This window comes from Panthera uncia, chromosome B4 (assembly GCF_023721935.1).
Source record: "Panthera uncia isolate 11264 chromosome B4, Puncia_PCG_1.0, whole genome shotgun sequence".
Classification (NCBI taxonomy): Eukaryota; Metazoa; Chordata; class Mammalia; order Carnivora; family Felidae; genus Panthera; species Panthera uncia.
In genome coordinates this window covers 23950683-23969352 of record NC_064809.1, presented here as the reverse complement: position 1 = coordinate 23969352, position 18670 = coordinate 23950683, and the positions used below count along the sequence as shown (strand labels likewise).

At 37.2% G+C, this 18670-nt stretch overlaps 1 protein-coding gene across 1 annotated transcript in view; it reads right to left on the bottom strand.

Moving 5' to 3' along the window:
• The window catches only part of APBB1IP (amyloid beta precursor protein binding family B member 1 interacting protein), a 106432-nt gene that overhangs the window by 58428 nt on the left and 29334 nt on the right, over window positions 1-18670 (bottom strand). Inside the window, exons 2-4 of the mRNA XM_049624724.1 lie at window positions 10417-10488; window positions 4897-4984; window positions 1015-1307 (exon numbers count right to left, since the gene is read on the bottom strand). Of these exons, the coding sequence (XP_049480681.1) occupies window positions 1015-1307; window positions 4897-4984; window positions 10417-10488 (453 nt within the window). The remainder of the gene's footprint in view (window positions 1-1014; window positions 1308-4896; window positions 4985-10416; window positions 10489-18670) is intronic.

Below are 18670 nucleotides of genomic sequence, written 5' to 3'. Positions count from 1 at the left end.
AGTACTCTCTGAGATTATATACATTTTTCTGGATCAGCATACATTTTCTGCGAGTCTTAGTTTTTATTTGATTCCTAAAGGGGTCCTTAGTTTTCTAAAAGTTAAGACTCAAACTCAAACCTAAACTTATAATTCACCAAGAAAACACTGACAAACACATGTGAGCAGGCAGAAAAGAGAGTAAAATATTTTATGAGCCTGAAGCCCTTTATTTTTATTTATTTTTATTTTAGAGAGAGAGATAGAGCACATGAGTAGGGAAGAGGGGCAGAAAGAGAGAGAGAGGGAAGAGAGAGGGAGGGGGAGGGAGGGAGAGAGAGAAAGAGAGAGAGAGAGAGAGAGAGAGAGGAAATAGAGAATCTCAAGCAGACTCCACACTCAGTGCAGAGCCCAATGTGTGGGCTCAATGCGGGTCTTAATTCTATAACCCTGGGATAATGACCTGAGCTGAAATTAAGAGTTGGATGCTCAACTGACTAAGCCACCAAGGTGCTCCTAAAGCCCTTTGATTTTTGTAAGTAAATGTTCCACCCTCACTCCACCCAACTACGAGATTACCAATAGTTCATAGATATATTTGCTCTACTGAACGGGGTAGCCAAATTCAACAAAATTCCATTTAGTTCAATTCAGAAGTATGTGAGGAATGCTTTCAATTCTTTACATACTGGGCAAGCACCAGAGACAGAGACATGATATAAAATTGGTTGCACTGCTCATGCCAAGTTAATAAAACATTACCCTAAAAGGTTGAGTACTATCAGGGAGTGTCGCATACAAATATAAACTTAAGCCGAGCTATAATAATTCCTGAGTATGTCCCCAATATGTTCTTTATACACACCAATGTGTCTTCTTATGGAGGACTCTGGCTTTGCAACAAACGTACTCAGTATCCTTGTTTAAGTATCTCAGAAATTAGGTAATTATGAATGTAACTGTCATTTTGAAGAAAGTCAAAGACCATGGGTAGCAGAGGTCAAGAGTCCTGCCATCCCTGCCCCACACACTTACCTGAGAGAGAGGTTCAGGAGGTGGTGGCGGCAGTGGAAGGTCTAACATGGGATCAGCCGGCGGAGGTGGTAAATCATCCTCATACTGGCTAACACTAGTTACAGCAACATTTGCTCCGTAACCAAGAGCGGCTGCACCGCTGAAATCTGGTATGTTCAGGGGTGCTGGATGATTCTGATTCTGAGAAGGCTCTTTCTGTGCCTGGATTGTCCTCTGCTCGGCCTCACTTATGTCTGCTACCAGATCTGCCATGAGAGCATCTAAATCTTGGTCTTCCAGCGCATTTAAGGACTCTGATAGGAAAAATCACCACGTTAATGATCAAAGTAACAATTTCTACCTGGGAAAACAGAAAGAAGGCCATTTTTTAAAGAATTTTCATTTTTTAAATTAAATATTTATGTTTTAATTTACATCCAAGTTAGTTACCATATAGTGCAACAATGATTTCAGGAGTAGATTCCTTAATGCCCCTTACCCATTTAGCCCATCCCCCCATCCCACAATCCCTCCAGCAGCCCTCTGTTTGTTCTCTGTATTTAAGAGTCTCTTAGGTTTTGTCCCCCTCCCTGTTTTATATTATTTTTGCTTCCCTTCCCTTATGTTCACCTGTTTTGTATCTTAAAGTCCTCATATGAGTGAAGTCATATGATATTTGTCTTTCTCCAACTGACTAATTGCACTCAGCATAATGCACTCTAGTTCCATTCATGCAGTTACAAATGGCAAGATTTCATTCTTTTTGATTGCTGAGTAATACTTCATTGTGTGTGTGTGTGTGTGTGTGTGTCATTTTTAAGAAGGTCATTTTTAAGAGTGGTATTTGGGTACGGGTTGTCAGGGGCAGGGGGGTGTGGGAAACAGGGAGAGGCTGGCGAAAGAGTACAAACTTTTAGTTATAAAGATGAATAAGGTCTCAGGAACCAATGTATAACATGGTGACCATAGTTGATAATACTGTTATTTAACTGAAATTTGCTGAGAGAGTAGAATTTAAATATTCTCAACAACAACATGTGAGGTGATGGATGTGTTCATTTTTTTTAATGTTTATTCATTTTTGAGAGAGGCAGAGTATGGGGGGGAGGGGCAAAGAAGCAGGTTCAAGGCTCTGAGCTGGCAGCACAGAGCCCAACGTGGGGCTCAAACTCACAAACTGCAAGATCATGACCTGAGCCAAAGTCAGACGCTTAATGGACTGAGCCATCCAGGCGCCCCTGTTGATGTGTCAATTAACTCTATGGAGGAAATTCTTCTATACGCACACATATATCGAGTCAGTTACAGCTGTACACTTTAAATGTATTAAAATTTTGTCAATTATACCTCAACAAAGCTGAAGTTCTCCTCCACCCCCCACCCCCCATAAAAGGAGAAAAACTTATTTTCTACCCTCACAGATTAGCTACAAAGTCAGATCCAAGCACATGATTAGTTGCCTAAATAGGAATTCTTGTATATTCTGGTGCAAGAGCTGAGAGTTTTAGAAAAGTAGGGGAGGGGAGATGTTGGAAACAGATGGAAGGGGAGTTTTCCCCAGGCCTTAGGAGAGCAGACAGAGTACCGATGATAAATCTATTTGGAAGAAAGTAGGTCCCAATCAACTGGGGTTTAGTATGCTTTGAGACTTGTGGTAAGGATAGAACTTCTGTAGGCACACCATCCAACTACGGAAACTCTCACATTCAAAGAAAGAGTGATTAATGATTATCAGCAGGAAATAAAGCACTAAGGAGGTTGAGAGGTAAAAAATAATTTTAAAGAACTGGGTTAAGTGGTAAATACTTCATAAGCCGGTGAGCTGAGAGTTAACTTTTAAAAAAGCACGGACACGGATTTTCAGAGTGAGGGTGAGGAAGGACAGTTCTCACTGGAATTTCTTCCATGTGTGATCGGTGATTGGACATGTGATCCTGAAAGCTGACAGACTGTGGGGCCTATGGGGGAGTGGTGTCAGTGAGCATTGTTAGAGGAGTGCTTTGGTAAGCAGGCATTCACTGGATGGCAAATGTAATGAACACAGGATGGGCAGTATGGAAGGGATTCATGAGGAAGAAGAGTCACCTGCTACATGCAGGATGAAGTGGAATGAGGAAATGCAGCTTACTCAGCAACGACCATGAAGCTCTGTGAAATAATTTATTGCCAAACACCATCATAGTAAATACCAAGTAGCATATTATACTCATGCTGATAGTTCTAGTGTATAGCACTTGGACTCAAGTAAATGTGTAAAAAGGATTTATTTTCTTCTAAGCCATTTTTGCATATAACTTCTTCATAAAATTGAATTAATTTAAAAATTTTCAAAAAAAATATGTAGAACAAATGAAGTATATTCATAATTTCTTAATGTCAGCAATTATGTTGTGACTGTTGCCATATGAGCAAATTATTTTAATCCTTTATAAAAATTTTAGGGACAGAGTTCCCATAACAGTTCTCATATTAACAATTTCTAAAGAAAATCATAACCTTAACTATATCAATACAGAAGTGAGCAATACAGAATTGAATGGGTTCTGTTCGGAAGTCTTTAACTCTCTGAATGACTTTGGGCAAAATATTTTTAACTTATTTTAGCAACATTTTAAGTGAAGACAGTAAAAAGCCTATTTCTTTTCTAATTACCAACACATTTAATTTTCAGTACACATAAGTAGTTTTTAATGGTTTTGTCCTCTACCCAAATTGTGCCTCATAGATATGTCTTATCTTCTAGTCTTAATGACATGAGTTTTTCGTGACTATACTTAAACAATACTATATTATTGTGGGGATTCTTTGTTTCTGTCATTTTCAGTAATTTTTGGAGACTAGGTACTGAGTGCTTAGAAAGCAGTAGTTGAGTCGTCTATAACTGCAGTATTGATTAATTCTTTTAATTGAACTGATTAAAGCACTCAGCCATGGTGAGTGTGATTAGGCAAAAACCCGCACTGTTCATATGTGCAAGTATATGTTATTTATTAATGTCAGACAGTTTACCAAGGTGTATTGCTTCTTTTGAAATGTCATGAATGTTACCATCACTCAATCTCATGATGGAAATAACTGCCAGGAATAGTTAAGTTTATATGGCAAACAGAAAAGAAGGGGGGAAAAGAAGTCAGAAGAAATGTATTATAATTTGTCCAGGTATAGGCATTGGCACCTAAAGGTTTATAAAAAAAATTACTAAAAATAACAGAAACAAAGAAACCCAGTGGCAGAAAAAAAACTTGGAATTCTGGATTTCTGTAACTGGGCTTCTCTATTACTTTGTTTTTCATTTTTTTGGTGGGTACTGCACGTCTTTGGAAAAGCTTTTTCAAGAGTTGCAGTGCATTCTCACTGGAAGCAATTACTACAAGATTCATTGTAGTTTTAAAAAGCACATGGGCTAAAGATTGTCTTCGTACTAAATAAGAAGACAGATTTTTGTTAATAAAATAATGTGATGATTTCAGGGAAGATAAAAAATAGAGCAAATACATATTAATTATATATCAATTAAAATATATTTTGAAGCACCCATACATATATTATCAAACATTCTGAAATGGATAGTTCATTATTATCTTTGAAGGGACATTTCCTTGTTAATATTTTTTTATTCTATTGTAGCTTCTTACTCTTGGTTCTTAGTACTAGGAAGAAACTCCCTTTACTTAAAAAAAATAGCTTTGATACTCTACATAAATGCAGGATAGTATTCCCTTTCATTGTAGGCAAAAATATCTTTTTGGCCCCCCAATTTAATCCAAACACCATAAAACACAAGCCAAAATCCAGGAGTTTAAAATGTCTAGGTTCCTTACATTTTTGTTTTCAAATCATAGTTCTGTACAGATGTTAGTCATTGTTATGATTTCAAATTACTTAAGAAATTATTTTGCTTACCATTTAAATCCTTAAAACCCACACTGTAGTTGAATTCAGCTCTGGGTGGTTTGGGGTCAGGAGGAGGAAGAGTGTCAACTCCTAAACTCTGTGAAAATAGATCCCCGTCCTCAAAGTTATTTACCACATTAACATGTCTGCAGTATATTTTAATCATTAAGACAAAACCATTTATTGTTTACACATTTTCTTTCTAAATATGTTCTTTAAAAACTGTATTCTTACATGAAAAATGCTTTATGTGATTTTTTACCCCTACAGAAAATGACTACATCAAAATGGTTCTACAAGGTATACCTTGAAACAGCAGGTCAACATAGAATGATGAGCATGAGATAGTTAATTTTCAGGAATAACAGATAAATCTCCTGTAATGGTGCATTTGTGACACATATCGTGTGTAATTCTTGTAAGGACTTAAGTAACGACATCAAAGAAAAGGAATGTCTAGTCACTTGGAAGATCAAAGTTGTTTCAGGATGAATCTGCCGGTACATAATAAAATATTATGCTTTTTCTTTTTTTTAAACTGTTTTTATTTATTTTTGAGAGAGAGAGAGAGAGCAAGAGCTGGGGAGGGGCAGAGAGAGGGAGACACAGAACCCTGAGGTAGGCTCCAGGCTCTGAGCTGTCAGCACAGAGCCTGATGCAGGGTTTGAACTCGTGAACCTCTAGATCATGACCTGGGCAGAAGTTGCACACAATCCACTGAGCCATCCAGGCGCCCCTATGCTTTTTCTTATCTAATAAAACTCTTATTAAAAAGAAATTAAGACAGAATAAGTTATCAATTTTGTAAATAAAAGCTTTGGATTGAAAAGGTGACTTCCTCCATGATTTGAAAGCTATATTACACATACAATCTAAATTTCCAAAAATGTTTTTATGTCTATAGTTTGAGAGGTGATTTCCCCCATCCTGCAACATGAACATGTTCATGATAGTAAGTGCATCCTTTGATGTTAATTGGATTTGGTAAATAATATCCTTGTTCATGTCTTAGATGTCCGAAGGAAACAAATCATTATACACTTGAGAATAAAACAATGGAATATCCTCAATTATAAGTAGAAACAAAAAAAGACGATTAATTAAGAAGTTAAAAAAATTAACCCAAGCAAGTTAGTATTAAGGATAAAGTATAAGGAAAAGTGACTGCAGCCCCAGAATTCATTCTGAAAAACAGAATAAGCAAAACTGTGGAGAAGAGAGGAAGTTGATTGATTAAACAATGGGGCAAATACCAGAACAAAGGAAAGTACAAAGAATTTCATCAATGAGCTCCTTCACCGTGACTAAGAAGTCTAACATCACAATTAGGGTAGCTGATTAATCTTTGCTCAGGACATAATCACCATGCTATTCAAAGAAATCAGAAGTAGTTCTCTAACAAAATATTAATACATACATGTGTGATAAAACAGGCTTCCAGTTAGAGAGAAGGAAAAAAAGAAAGGTAATTGATTTCCAGAAGGAGTTCCCTTTATCCTAGGAAAGTCACTCAAAGCCCAAAATGAAATAAAGAATGTAGCATGTTCTCTATGTGTCTGGTGTGGCCTGTGAATGATTTTAGGTGGTATACAAAAACACAATGAAAATTGAAATTATTGGGTATCTCCTTTGGATGTTTGAGAAAAAATCAAATTAGAACATCTACTTGAGACAGAGTTTAATTTTAAAAACCAATTAATGACAAACATTAAGAAAATAATAGGACAGTGGGTTGCAGCATGACAAAAATCATGAAAGTGATATGTGAATGACTAAAGATTGAGAACATTGCTCTGTACTCACTAACCTTAAAAATCATATGCTTCATAAGAGACTGTTAAAAAACTGAGAACAAACTGAGGGTTGATGGGGGGTGGGAGGGAGGGCAGGGTGGGTGATGGGTATTGAGGAGGGCACCTTTTGGGATGAGCACTGGGTGTTGTATGGAAACCAATTTGACAGTAAATTTCATATATTAAAAAAAAAACAAAAAAAAAATCATATGCTTCAGTGTGTATTTCATCAGATGTTGTATAATGGTGACTTTCTAATTCTTCATTCCTTTTCAATGTTTAATTGGAACTTTACTATATTTTTTATTTTTTTTAATGTTTATTTATTTTTGAGACAGAGGGAGACAGAGTGTGAGTGGGGGAGGGGCACAGAGAGAGGGAGACACAGAACCTGAAACAGGCTCCAGGCTCTGAGCTGTCAGCACAGAGCCCGATGTGGGGCTCGAACCCACGAACCGTGAGATCATGACCTGAGGTGATGTCGGACGCTTAACCAACTGAGCCACCGAAGCGTCCCTGGAACTTTACTATAAAGAAGAACTTTCTCTCACCAATTATTTGTTTAGTCTGAAATATAGTGTAACTAAGACTATAGAAAGACTAAAGCAAATGCCTGGTTCTTTCTCTTTATTCATCAATTTTCAGAGTGGTAAGTTAATGCTCTGTCAATTTCCAATGGTGACCAACAGTTTTGTTTTTGTTGTTTTTATTTATTTTTGGTATCAATATGAATTCAGAATTTATTTATTTGTTTTTTTCCATGTAGGTATTTAAACTTTTTATATATGTATTTCCTTCTTTCTTTCATGGCTTGGGGGTGTCATATCTTGCTTAGAAAAGCTACCTACATCTTAAGATTAGATAAACATTTTTCTCATGTTTTCTTCTATGGATATATTTCATATATTTAGATCTCTGATGCATGGAGCTCATTTTGGTGTAAGGTGTGAAGAAGAAATTCAGCTTTTCATTTTCCAGACACTATTCCAACACAATTTATTAAATATTTCCTTTTGCTACTTATTTAAAATGCCACTTTTATCATATTTTAAATTCTTGTATATATTTGGATCTAAATCTGTTTCATGAATCCGTCTTCATGTATCATTACCTCTTCTTTTTCATATTTTCCTGGATATTTGTATATTTAAATTTTTGTCATACAAATAGTGGAAATGGCTTGGCTCCCCTTCTGCATAAAAAATCCAGTCAGTATATATACTGGTTTCTAGCTTTTATGTCTCTCTATGCATAGATATACATACATAAACATAATTTCTATATACATAAATATACATACATATGTAAACATATATATATATACATACACATACATATAACACACATAAGTGTATATAGAGAGACAGAGGGAAATGATAATGCAAATGGAGTAACATGTTAATGAGCTATTTGAAAGAAAAGTAAATGGGAATTCTTTGGCTTTTGCTTGTTTTTTTAATGTTTATTTGGGAGAGAGAGAGACCTTGTGCATGTGCACACTTGTGTGTTTGTGTGTGGCGGGGGGGCAGAGGGTGAGAGGGAATCCCAAACAGGATCCATGCTCAGCACAGAGCCTGACATGGGGCTCAATCCCATGACCATGAGATCATGACCTGAGCCAAAATCAAGAGTTGGATGCTTAACTGAGACACCCAGGTGCCCCAAATGGGAGTTCTTTGTATTATTCTTTCAACTTTTCTCTAAGCTTAAAATTATTTCAAAATAAAAAAGTTAAAATCACCTTAATACATTTTAGTTTCCTTTAATTTTGCTCTTTTGGGAAATTAGGAAGCATATGGTTAATCCAACCATCTCAACCACACTGCAGTTTCAAATAATAGAGTATGTACAAAATTCACAAATGAGGATTAAAATACAGCTTTTCTAATGGCCCAAAAAATACCCAGTAAGGTCAAAGTGCACTTGATAATGGCTGAAATGAAGCCTAGACTTTAAACTCAAGGACAAAGTGGGGCTTTTTGTTTACTGTGAAATCTTGAGGCCTACCTGTTGGGAGAAGTGTATTAGCCAAGCAAGCCCTGTGACTACATCCACATGAGCACAATAAAGAAAGGGAAAACACCAGAAAGGCCTGGAGTGGAGGCGGGTTCAAGACACTACAAGGGGTCCTGTCCCCATTCCTCAGTTAGAGTAACAACACTCAGCTGTGGTCCTGTGAAAACCCCAGACTGCAACCAATCAGAACAATCACTCCTCCAACTGGAGCAGAAGTGAGTGAATGAATGAAGGGAGACCACAGATGGTCACTCAACCCTTCCCTTTCGGGGCCCATGTTTAGTCCCCTCCTTGACAGGAGTGTGGTTACCATCCTAACACTCACTGTTAATCAGCACCCCTTTCATCTTAGCTTAGTGTCTCATATTTTGTTTCTTCCTTCATAGTGTCTAAGCTTTCTTGAATTTTACACAAACTTTAAGTAGGTGCTAACTAAAATTGATTTGTTTTTCCTGAAATAAATGTTTTTTAAAACACAGACTATTCTTAATTTATTTTTGGAAAACTTTCAGATCTCTTATTTAGGAATACTGGATTATTCTTATTATAATATTTTATGTGAAAAGTGATGAGCTGACTATGCTCTGAATCAAAGAAGCATTTATTAGAACACTATAAGACATGCTAATGCTTACCTGACTTTGTAACCTGGGTCACTGGCCCTCAGGTCAGCAGCCCCCTGGGCTCCAATTAGCCCAAAATAGGGGTTATCTGAGTTAATCTAGTCCTGGTTCCAGTAGTTTTTTCTAGATGTGAAGCTGCCTCGGTGGTCTTTATGCTACTCTGAGAGGACTAAGTTCTTCTAGTCTAATCAGAAGCCATGATAACTTCCACTCACCCTTTAAAATGTAGCATTCCTTCAAAGATTGGTAAAGAATCTTTACTAAAAATTCTTTAAAGATTCAGGTGATTTTCTTGGCTAGTCTTTTTTTTTTTTTAATGCGTATTTATTTATTTTGAGAGAGTGTGCGCATGAGTCAAGGAGGGGCAGAGAGAGCTGGAGAGAGAGAATCTCAAGTAGGCTCTGTGCTGTCAGCACAGAGCATGATGCGGGGCTTGATCTCACGTGCCGTGAGATCATGACCTAAGCTGAAATCAAGAGTCAGATGCTTAACTGACTGAGCCACTCAGGTACCCCAAGCTTGGCTGGTCTTGGCTAGTAACTGCAGGGGAAATAGTTCAGTGATGATGGTTTTGAAGGTTTACTTGGGAAAAATTCCTCTATTGGCTAAATATTTCAACATGATGAGCATGGGAACTGCCATAACAGAACATATATGTGACCAATGTATTCAATTAACTGAACTCCGAGGATATAATCAGGAAAACAGCTTTGTTTTATTCCCCACCACTATTATAGTTACATAAATTACATACAATACTGTCAATTTCCAGTTGTTCTTTTAAAAAAAAATTTTTTTTAACGTTTATTTATTTTTGAGACAGAGAGAGACAGAGCATGAATGGGGGAGGGTCAGAGAGAGGGAGACACAGAATCCGAAACAGGCTCCAGGCTCCGAGCCTTCAGCACAGAGCCCAACGCGGGACTTGAACCCACAGACCACGAGATCATGACCCGAGCCGAAGTCAGCCGCTCAACCGACTGAGCCACCCAGGCGCCCCCAGTTGTTCTTTTTTTAAAGATAGCTCTCTCATCATATTAAAATCAAATACTGTAAACCCATCTTTTACTAATTTCAAGTTAAAAAGAGGATCTTACCTGGGTCAGGAGATCCATCTCTCCCAGCAAATTGCTGAACATTTGGTCTATATCTTCATTTGACTCACCCATCTGAAAAACAGAAAAAAAAACCCGCAGATATAAGCAATCTAATAAAAGCCTGGTCCCTGGATAATTGTCTCATCTCTTTATTTCCCCAAAAGCTGTATCCATGGACAAGTAAGTCGAAAAGAGAAGGCTACGGAGAGAAAGGTTCCTTGCAGCCTGAAATTCCATCCCTGACCTCTCTCCAATCTGCTTGGTCCAAGACTCAACCAAGCCCTAGGCACTTTGTCAGAGCAACAATTAGACTCTATTACTCTATTTTCTCAGACCAAACTAGTCTCCATGGGTCCAAGTGGACAAAGTGGGTAGCTAAAAAATCGGGATGGCCAGGAAGGGCAAGGAAGGGGACTTCAACAAGAGATGGCCACGAGACCATGGAACTAGCACATTCCTAAGTAGCAGACACACCTGAAAGAATCAAGTGTACATGCATGTAGGCAGGGAGGCATATATTTGAATCCAAGGAAGCCATTCAGTAAATGCTTGGGGTCAGACCACGCAAGGTAAGGAGGTGTGGGGCTGTGTGTAAAAGTCTGAGTCAGGGAGGATGCAAACACAGCATCAGTGAACAGAGATGGGATAACAAAAAGGGAAGATCTCATTTTAGGTAGGTTGTTGGGCTGTATTTATCACAGTCTGAGAGGGAAAGACTGCTGCAGGCAGGTCCTGCCTCTGGTTGGGGAGGGGAGCAATACCAGGATCCACTCACAGGTGGTTTCAATCCCTCCCAGTTGCTTCCAAAACATTTGAACCACACCCTCCCTTCTTTAAATTACCTAGAACATGGAGAAAAGAAAGTATGTCAACAAAGTACTCACACACTGTCCTCTCAAACAATTCATCTGGTATTCAAAATCTTGTGATGGATGATTCATTTATTACTTTAATTTTTAAATGTTTATTTATTTTTCAGAGAGAGAGAGAGAGAGAGAGAGAGAGGGAGACACAGAATCCAAAGCAGGCTTCAGGCTCTGAGCTGTCAGCACAGAGCCCGATGCAGGGCTCAAACCCACAAACCAGAAGACCATGATCTAAGCCAAAGTTGGACGTTTAACTGAGTGAGCCACTGAGGAACCCCCATGTATTACTTTAATAAGAGGAAATTAGCAGGATAAACAACAAAATTCCAGAAATACCCATGTGAATTTATTTTCATCAGGATGTTATGCAGTACAATGTGACAAAATAAAAAAATCCTTCAGATGAATTATTATTAACAGGGAAAGTTAGGAGTGTTAAGAGTATCGTGGTGAACATTTCATAACATATATAATTGTCAAATCACTATCTTGTACACCTGACACCAATATGATATGCAAACTATATTTTTATTTTAAAAAGAGTGTTAGCATTAATACATTTTAAATCTTTCATAAGAGAAAAGTAATCCACTCAGAGTAGAAAAAATAAATTTATTTGCTGATCTGAAAAGTGCCTTCCAGTGTTACAAAAAAAACTCATAGAAAACAAAGATGATATTAATAAAAAGAACACTGCCATTAATGACTTCTCTTAAATCATTAAATTTGGAAAAACACTAAAATGATGAAGATAAAGTTTTGGAAACAAATGTGACAATGATGAATCAGAAAAACCTATTGAGCCCAAAGACCTTAGTTTCTCAGCCTGTAGACACCACCCATACATAGCGGGCTAAGGACATGCCAGAGTGAATCACACACCTAAGATGGAAATAACTCAAAACAACAGCATTCTCATGACCTCTGCTGAAACTCTTCCTGTGTTCATCTGGTAAAAATCTTTCCCCCTGCCCTTTCATTCCTTTTTCCTAGAGTCTGTTGGTATTGGATTATTAAAAGGAGTCAACCTCAAAATCAGGCTGTAAATCTGCTATTGAATGAATCACAGTTTAAAAGAGTTTGTAACCTTGGTGAAAATAATGAGACATTTGAGTTAAGGGCCTTTTTAACATAAGTTTGGACTGGAGAGGCTGGGTGGCTCAGTCAGTTAAGCATTGGACTCTTGGTTTCAGCTCAGGTTATGATCTCACAATTTGTGAGTTTGCACCCTGCAATGGGCTCTGCACTGACAGGTATGGTGCCTGCCTGGGATTCTCTCTCTTCCTACTCTCTGTTGGCCTCTCTCAAAATAAATGAACTTAAAAACATAAAGAAAACATAAGTTTGGATTAATCTGCAAGTTCAACCATCTTACATATTTACCCTCCCTACAAGAAAACCTTATTTTTGGCATAGACAGAATAAGAGTTACAGGGATATATATGTATGTATATAGTGTATACACATACACACACATCTAAGCACATGAAAAAATAGGGCTGCATCTATCTGGATCTGTGGTATCCTCCAAAGGTCAAAATCAAGATTAAAAAGACAGAGAGCCAAAGAGAGAAAGAGAACACCCAGCCCTGATAGCTCAGAATGTTATTTGGGTCAGCAGTCCAAACGAGCAGGGGTGGAGCAGCCTTACTGAGGCAATGGATTGCAAAACAAGCAATGTGCACATCATGATTGGGTGGAATTAACATCTTTTTGTGAGTATGTAATTTTTGAGTTCCTTTTGGGTCTGGGGAAGAATGACAAACTGTTAAGAAAAACTGGAATAATACTTTACCAAATAGATTTGTTTTGATTTTTTTTTTTCATGGAAGGAAGGGAGTAGCTAGAAGAGGGGTGGGTCATTGAGGTTGCACACTCAGACTGAAATTCTATGTTAGAGAATCCCTGAATGACAACAGAATTTCCCATAATGCTCAGTATTTCCTTAAGGCTCAAATTTCTAAGCTTCAGTTTTTATCCTCAAGTAGTTTCTCTTCTCCATGTATATAAATTTTTTTTTAATATTTATTTTTGTGAGACAGAGAGAGAGAGAGGCACAGAGAGAGGGAGACAGAGAATCTGAAGCAGGTTTTGCACTGTCAGTGGGCTTGAACCCATGAACTGTGAGATCATGACCTGAGCCAAAGTTGGACACTCAACCGACTGAGCTACCCAGGTGTCCCTGTTCTCCATGTATATAAATCTCATAGATAACATTCAAATATACATATTTGAAAAATCTATCCACACAATGGATTAACAATTCCAGCCATAATTTTGGGCCTAGATCAGGACAGATCTTACTTTATCTGTCAGAGTAGTTTGCCTCAAAATAGCCCATCCAGTATCTTACGGGCAACTTCTATCATTATTGCCCTTCTGGCGCATTCTCATCCCACATGCCCTAACTTGGCTAATAGTCATTATTCACTTATTAGTCCGATTTAGAAACCTTGGCCTAGTCCTTGACTCCTCCCATTCTTCCATCTAATAGTAAAAAAAAAAAAAAAGAAAAAAAAGAAAAAAAAATCCTGTTGGTTTTCTCCTGTAGAGCCCTCTCCTTTCCTTCATCCTTACTATCAAGCCATGGTTCAGCCCCTCATCAGCTCATCCCACCTCCAGCTTCCTAGATCCCCTGCTCAAGCCTCACTACTATCACTGCAAATTGGATGAATCTGAAATGCAGATTTGAGTGTGTCACTCTTTTGCTTAAAACCATGCCATGGTGATCATGATGAAGTAAGTGCAAAGAGTTCAGGTCTCAGCCTATCTTTCAAAGTCCTTCATAGCAGCCCTTGACATTGTCTGAAGAGGCTTTAAAAAATTCTCTTTGCCTTTGTATATGCTTTCCTATCCCTGTATCCTTCATAAAATCCTAGTTATTCAAAATCCAGCTCTCATGTCAACACTTCAATGGTATCTTCATAGCCAGCTGGTAACCATATCTGTAAATCCTGGCCCCAACAACAACCTTGATAAGGTATTTCACCTTCTTAGGTTTGTTTCCTTGTCTGTAAAATAAAAGGAATAACATGTGATTCATAGGATTGTTGACATTTTGCAAGATACTATATGGTTCTTGGCATAAGCACTCAGTAATAGCATTTACCATAGTGAATTATGCTCTTTTTTAAAAAAAAAATGTTTTATTTATTTATTTTGAGAGAGAGACCGAGTGAGTAGGGGAAGTGCAGAAAGGGAGGGAGAGACAGAATCCCAAGCAGGCCCCATACCCAGTATGGAGCCAGAAAAGAGATTCAGTCCCATGTGAGATCACAACCTGAACTGATATCAAGAGCTAGATGTTTAACCGACTGAGCCACCCAGGCTTCCCAAATCATGCTTTTTTGTTACTGTGTTTGAACGTGTTTCCAGACTGGGAGCTGTTATTAAGGATCAGATCTCATTCATCTTTGTGTTTAAAAATGCTTTGGGGGCACCTGGATGGGCCAGTTGGTTAAATCTCCAACTCGATTTCCCATCAGGTCATGATTCTTCATAGTTCATGAGATCGAGCCCTGAGTCGGGCTCCACACGCTAACAGTGCAGAGCCTGCTTGGGATTCTCTCTCTCCCTCGCTCTCTGCCCCTCCCCCACTCGTGTGTGTGTGTATGTGTGTGCGTGCACACACGTTCTCTCTCTGTCTCTCAAAATGAACAAATAAACTTAAATGCTTTGTTGAAAGCCTAGAGAGAATAAATAACCTCCCAGCCTAGTGGGAAGAAGTGAGCTAAGGCTGAGGTCTCAGACCACACAGAAAACTCTATTAATCCAGCTTCTATGCCCAGACGTGGATCCTGCTGCATTGCACTCAGACATGCGACATTCCAGGGCTGGACAGTCCTTGGGAGGTCACTAAGTCCCAGGATTCCTTTAACTATCAAGACATTTAAACAGAAAGTCTGCTTCTAAAGCTGCTGTCACAGCTGTAGGATTGTGGAACCTCACTCACTAGAGCAACAGTTCACTTTTTTTAGTGCTAAATGAATGAAAACTGAAATTTATACCGATAAACTCTATTGGTAAACACAAAGGTTTCATTGGGGCTTATATATACTTGGGCCTCAATCAGTTTTCATGCTCACAATTTTTGCTGCTTTGAGAAAAATCTAATAGCTATCAGGCAATTTGGGTGACATTATCAATGGCATTCTTTCTTATCTAATTAAATTTGAAGTCAGTTAATGTTTCAAGCAGTAGGTTAATTAACCAGTATTTAATAAGAAAAAACAAGTTATGTCTTCTATCTTATTTATTTATTCACATTATATATCTAACCAATTTTAACCATATAAACATAGATTTATACCATAATTCTGAATGAAAATGTAACAGCTTAATTATATAGTAATATATCAGGTTATCTCTTAGCACTTTAACATATAATTAATATATATGTGTTTTGCTATTTACATATAATTATCTGCTTCTGGATTGCACTGGGTTTCAAAATAGAGAATAAATAATGTGTATGTGTGTATTTGATGATGCTATATTTTTTATTTTTCATGTATTTAAATGTGAATTTGCTAATCTGTAAAATAAAAATGAACACACATATGAACATGTTCAAGTACTCCCCTCATATATGTTATATTCTCTTGCTGTGAAATGAGTTTTGAGCATAATAGTATTAAAGGGGTTATTTGATATATTTAAAACTAAAAGATTTACTCATTATACATACAATTTTGAATATTAAACAAAATTGATAATAATACATTTACAAGCATTTTTCATAAAATTGTACCTTTCACAAAAAGTAGTTTTAAAAAAAAGCCTTAAAAAGGTCTTTAAAAAAGTGCTCCTAACAACTTCTGTATAAAATCAAAAGGTTAAGATTTTTTTCCTTGTGATTATCAGTTCTTGGCTTTACAGAAACGATGTACACGGTGGCAGTCAGCATCAGTGAAGAACCTTGTGTTATACACATTTTTTATAAGGTGCTTTTGTCAAATGCCTGCTTTCTTGTAAGCACCAGATCAAGGTATAAATTTGTAGATGGGTCTAATTTGAATGCTTCAAAGCTCACCTTTTCAGCTATGCTCTTAGCTACGTCTAATCTTTACATGAATTTAGATACTGGTACCAAAAACAGAATGAAAGAATATCTTTTAGTAAAATTAAAATAATAAAATAACTAGGGATGAATAAAATATTACTTTCCAATCATTAAAATGAATCGATTAAGTTCAGACAAGTTAGAATTGGTCTCCAAAATTCCACCAGAACAGATGCTTTCTCTCTCTGTTCTGTGCATGGCTGTGGGTTGAGAGAGAGACGAATCTCCCTGTTCCTTCACCTGCATGATGATCATAACTATTCACACACAATTAGGTGTTCTCCCTCTGTGCCACAAATTGTTCTTGTGCTTTACATGTACTGACTGATTAGATCCATCCTCACAACCACCCTGATAGGACACTTTTATTTTCCCTATTTTATAGATGAGGAAACTAAGGCTCCTAGAAGTTAAGTAACTTGCCCGAGGCTACACCATTCAAGTCAGTCAAGAAGCATTTATTGACCCCAGACACTGTTAACAAACATCTGGAAGAGTTTTCCACAACAGTATTTCTCTTTGTCTATGTGTCAAGGATTAAATATCCAGACTTTATCTACTTACTGTATGTCTTCTTATTTTGGAGACAGTTAAAAATGTTTGCATCTTTGCATTGAGGTTGTAATTTTTTAACTTTACATGTTATCTTGGGTTTCTTTGTGCAGGTAAGCAATGCTTTGAGTCTACAGCTAGATTACCAGAGCCTAAATATAACTAGAATTAATAAGAAAAAAGAGTTGAAAAATTAGAGGCTCTCTGTCCATATGAATTGGCTTTGGTATTTTTTTTTATTATTTTAAAAAAAAATTTTTAATGTTTATTTATTTATTTGAGACAGAGGGACAGAATGTGAGCAGGGGAGGGGCAGAGAGAGAGAGAGGCAGACACAGAATCCTAAGCAGGCTCCAGGCTCTGAGCTGTCAGCACAGAGCCCAACACGGGGCTCGAACTCACAAACCATGAGATCAACGACCTGAGGTGAAGCTGGACACCCAACCAACTGACCCACCCAGGCGTCCCTGGTATTTTTATTACTTTTAAATTAAAAAAAAAATAGCAGGCCATGTTCCTTTTTTTTCCAAGTGAAAAAATCAGCCTACACAATTACAGATATCAAAAAAGAGAAAATTAAAAAAAAAATTCTGTTAATTACAGGGATCACACTTAGTATGGAATAAGGAGTGTAGAATCCAGAAGATCCCAAATGCTGGTGGGAACTATGACGTGACTAGTGTACAGTATGATTGGAAACTAATTGAAAATATTGAATTTTACCTGATTCCTTCAGTGTAGTTTTTTTGCAAAATGCAATGAAAGCACTTATCAAGAGGAAGTGGTTCACGGAACAACACAGCACATGGTTAAAGGTTCTTGCAATGTTTGGGGGAGGGGGGAAGCTGAAGCTTCTGTGTAACATAAAACAGGAAATAGAAGCATCTCTAAATTACACATAATATCAAATAACACTCAACAAACATCTAAGATGAAGAAATCTCTCAGTCAACTTAATAGGCTTTATACAGTACACCTGAATAAGTGAAAATTTTAAGCAATAAGCTAACAGTTACTAAGTTAATAGGATAATCACTATGATCACATGAACAATACAAACCAAACACAACAATCATTCACAAAGGAAATTCTTGTGCATGTTGGGGATATGCATATATATGGTAATGCAAAAGGAACAGTCAAGACAATAGGATTCTTTGGTAAGCAATACTGTGATGGCAAGAGTTCAGTGGAAAAAACATCTGTAAATGAAAAAGGAAACATGAAATGATGTGCTTTATTTCAATAATTTAAAAACCACTATGGAGGTGCTTTGAAAAACCTTAGAATTTGTCACAGTATACACACACACACATACACAGAACATGAGATGGGCTACCATATTTTTTTAAAGTATGATTTTTAAATGTATTTATTTCCAAATTGCTTTGCTTTTGAGTGAATGCAGGGTGGAGAAGGGCAGGGTGCTGCATTATGCTAAGTTAAGTTCCAGGGTAGGTGAAAAGTGAGATGGCTGTAAAAACCCAAAAATATTCAATAGGATAAGAAGTAAACAGCATGTGACAAGGGAAACAAACTCATATGAACTCAATATTTTCACTTCCATCTGTCCAGATGGCTTTTCTGTATCTTGGGGAGAAAAATTGTAGACTATTTTTTACTTGGATATACATAGGCTGAAAAGGGAATTTTAAAATCTCGAGATTTTTCTCAAGTTGCCTTTTAATCCTATTCTGAGTATCCATATAAGGAATGGGGATCTGCTTTTGTATTTGGGATCCACTGTGACATCAAACTAAAGTAACAACATAAT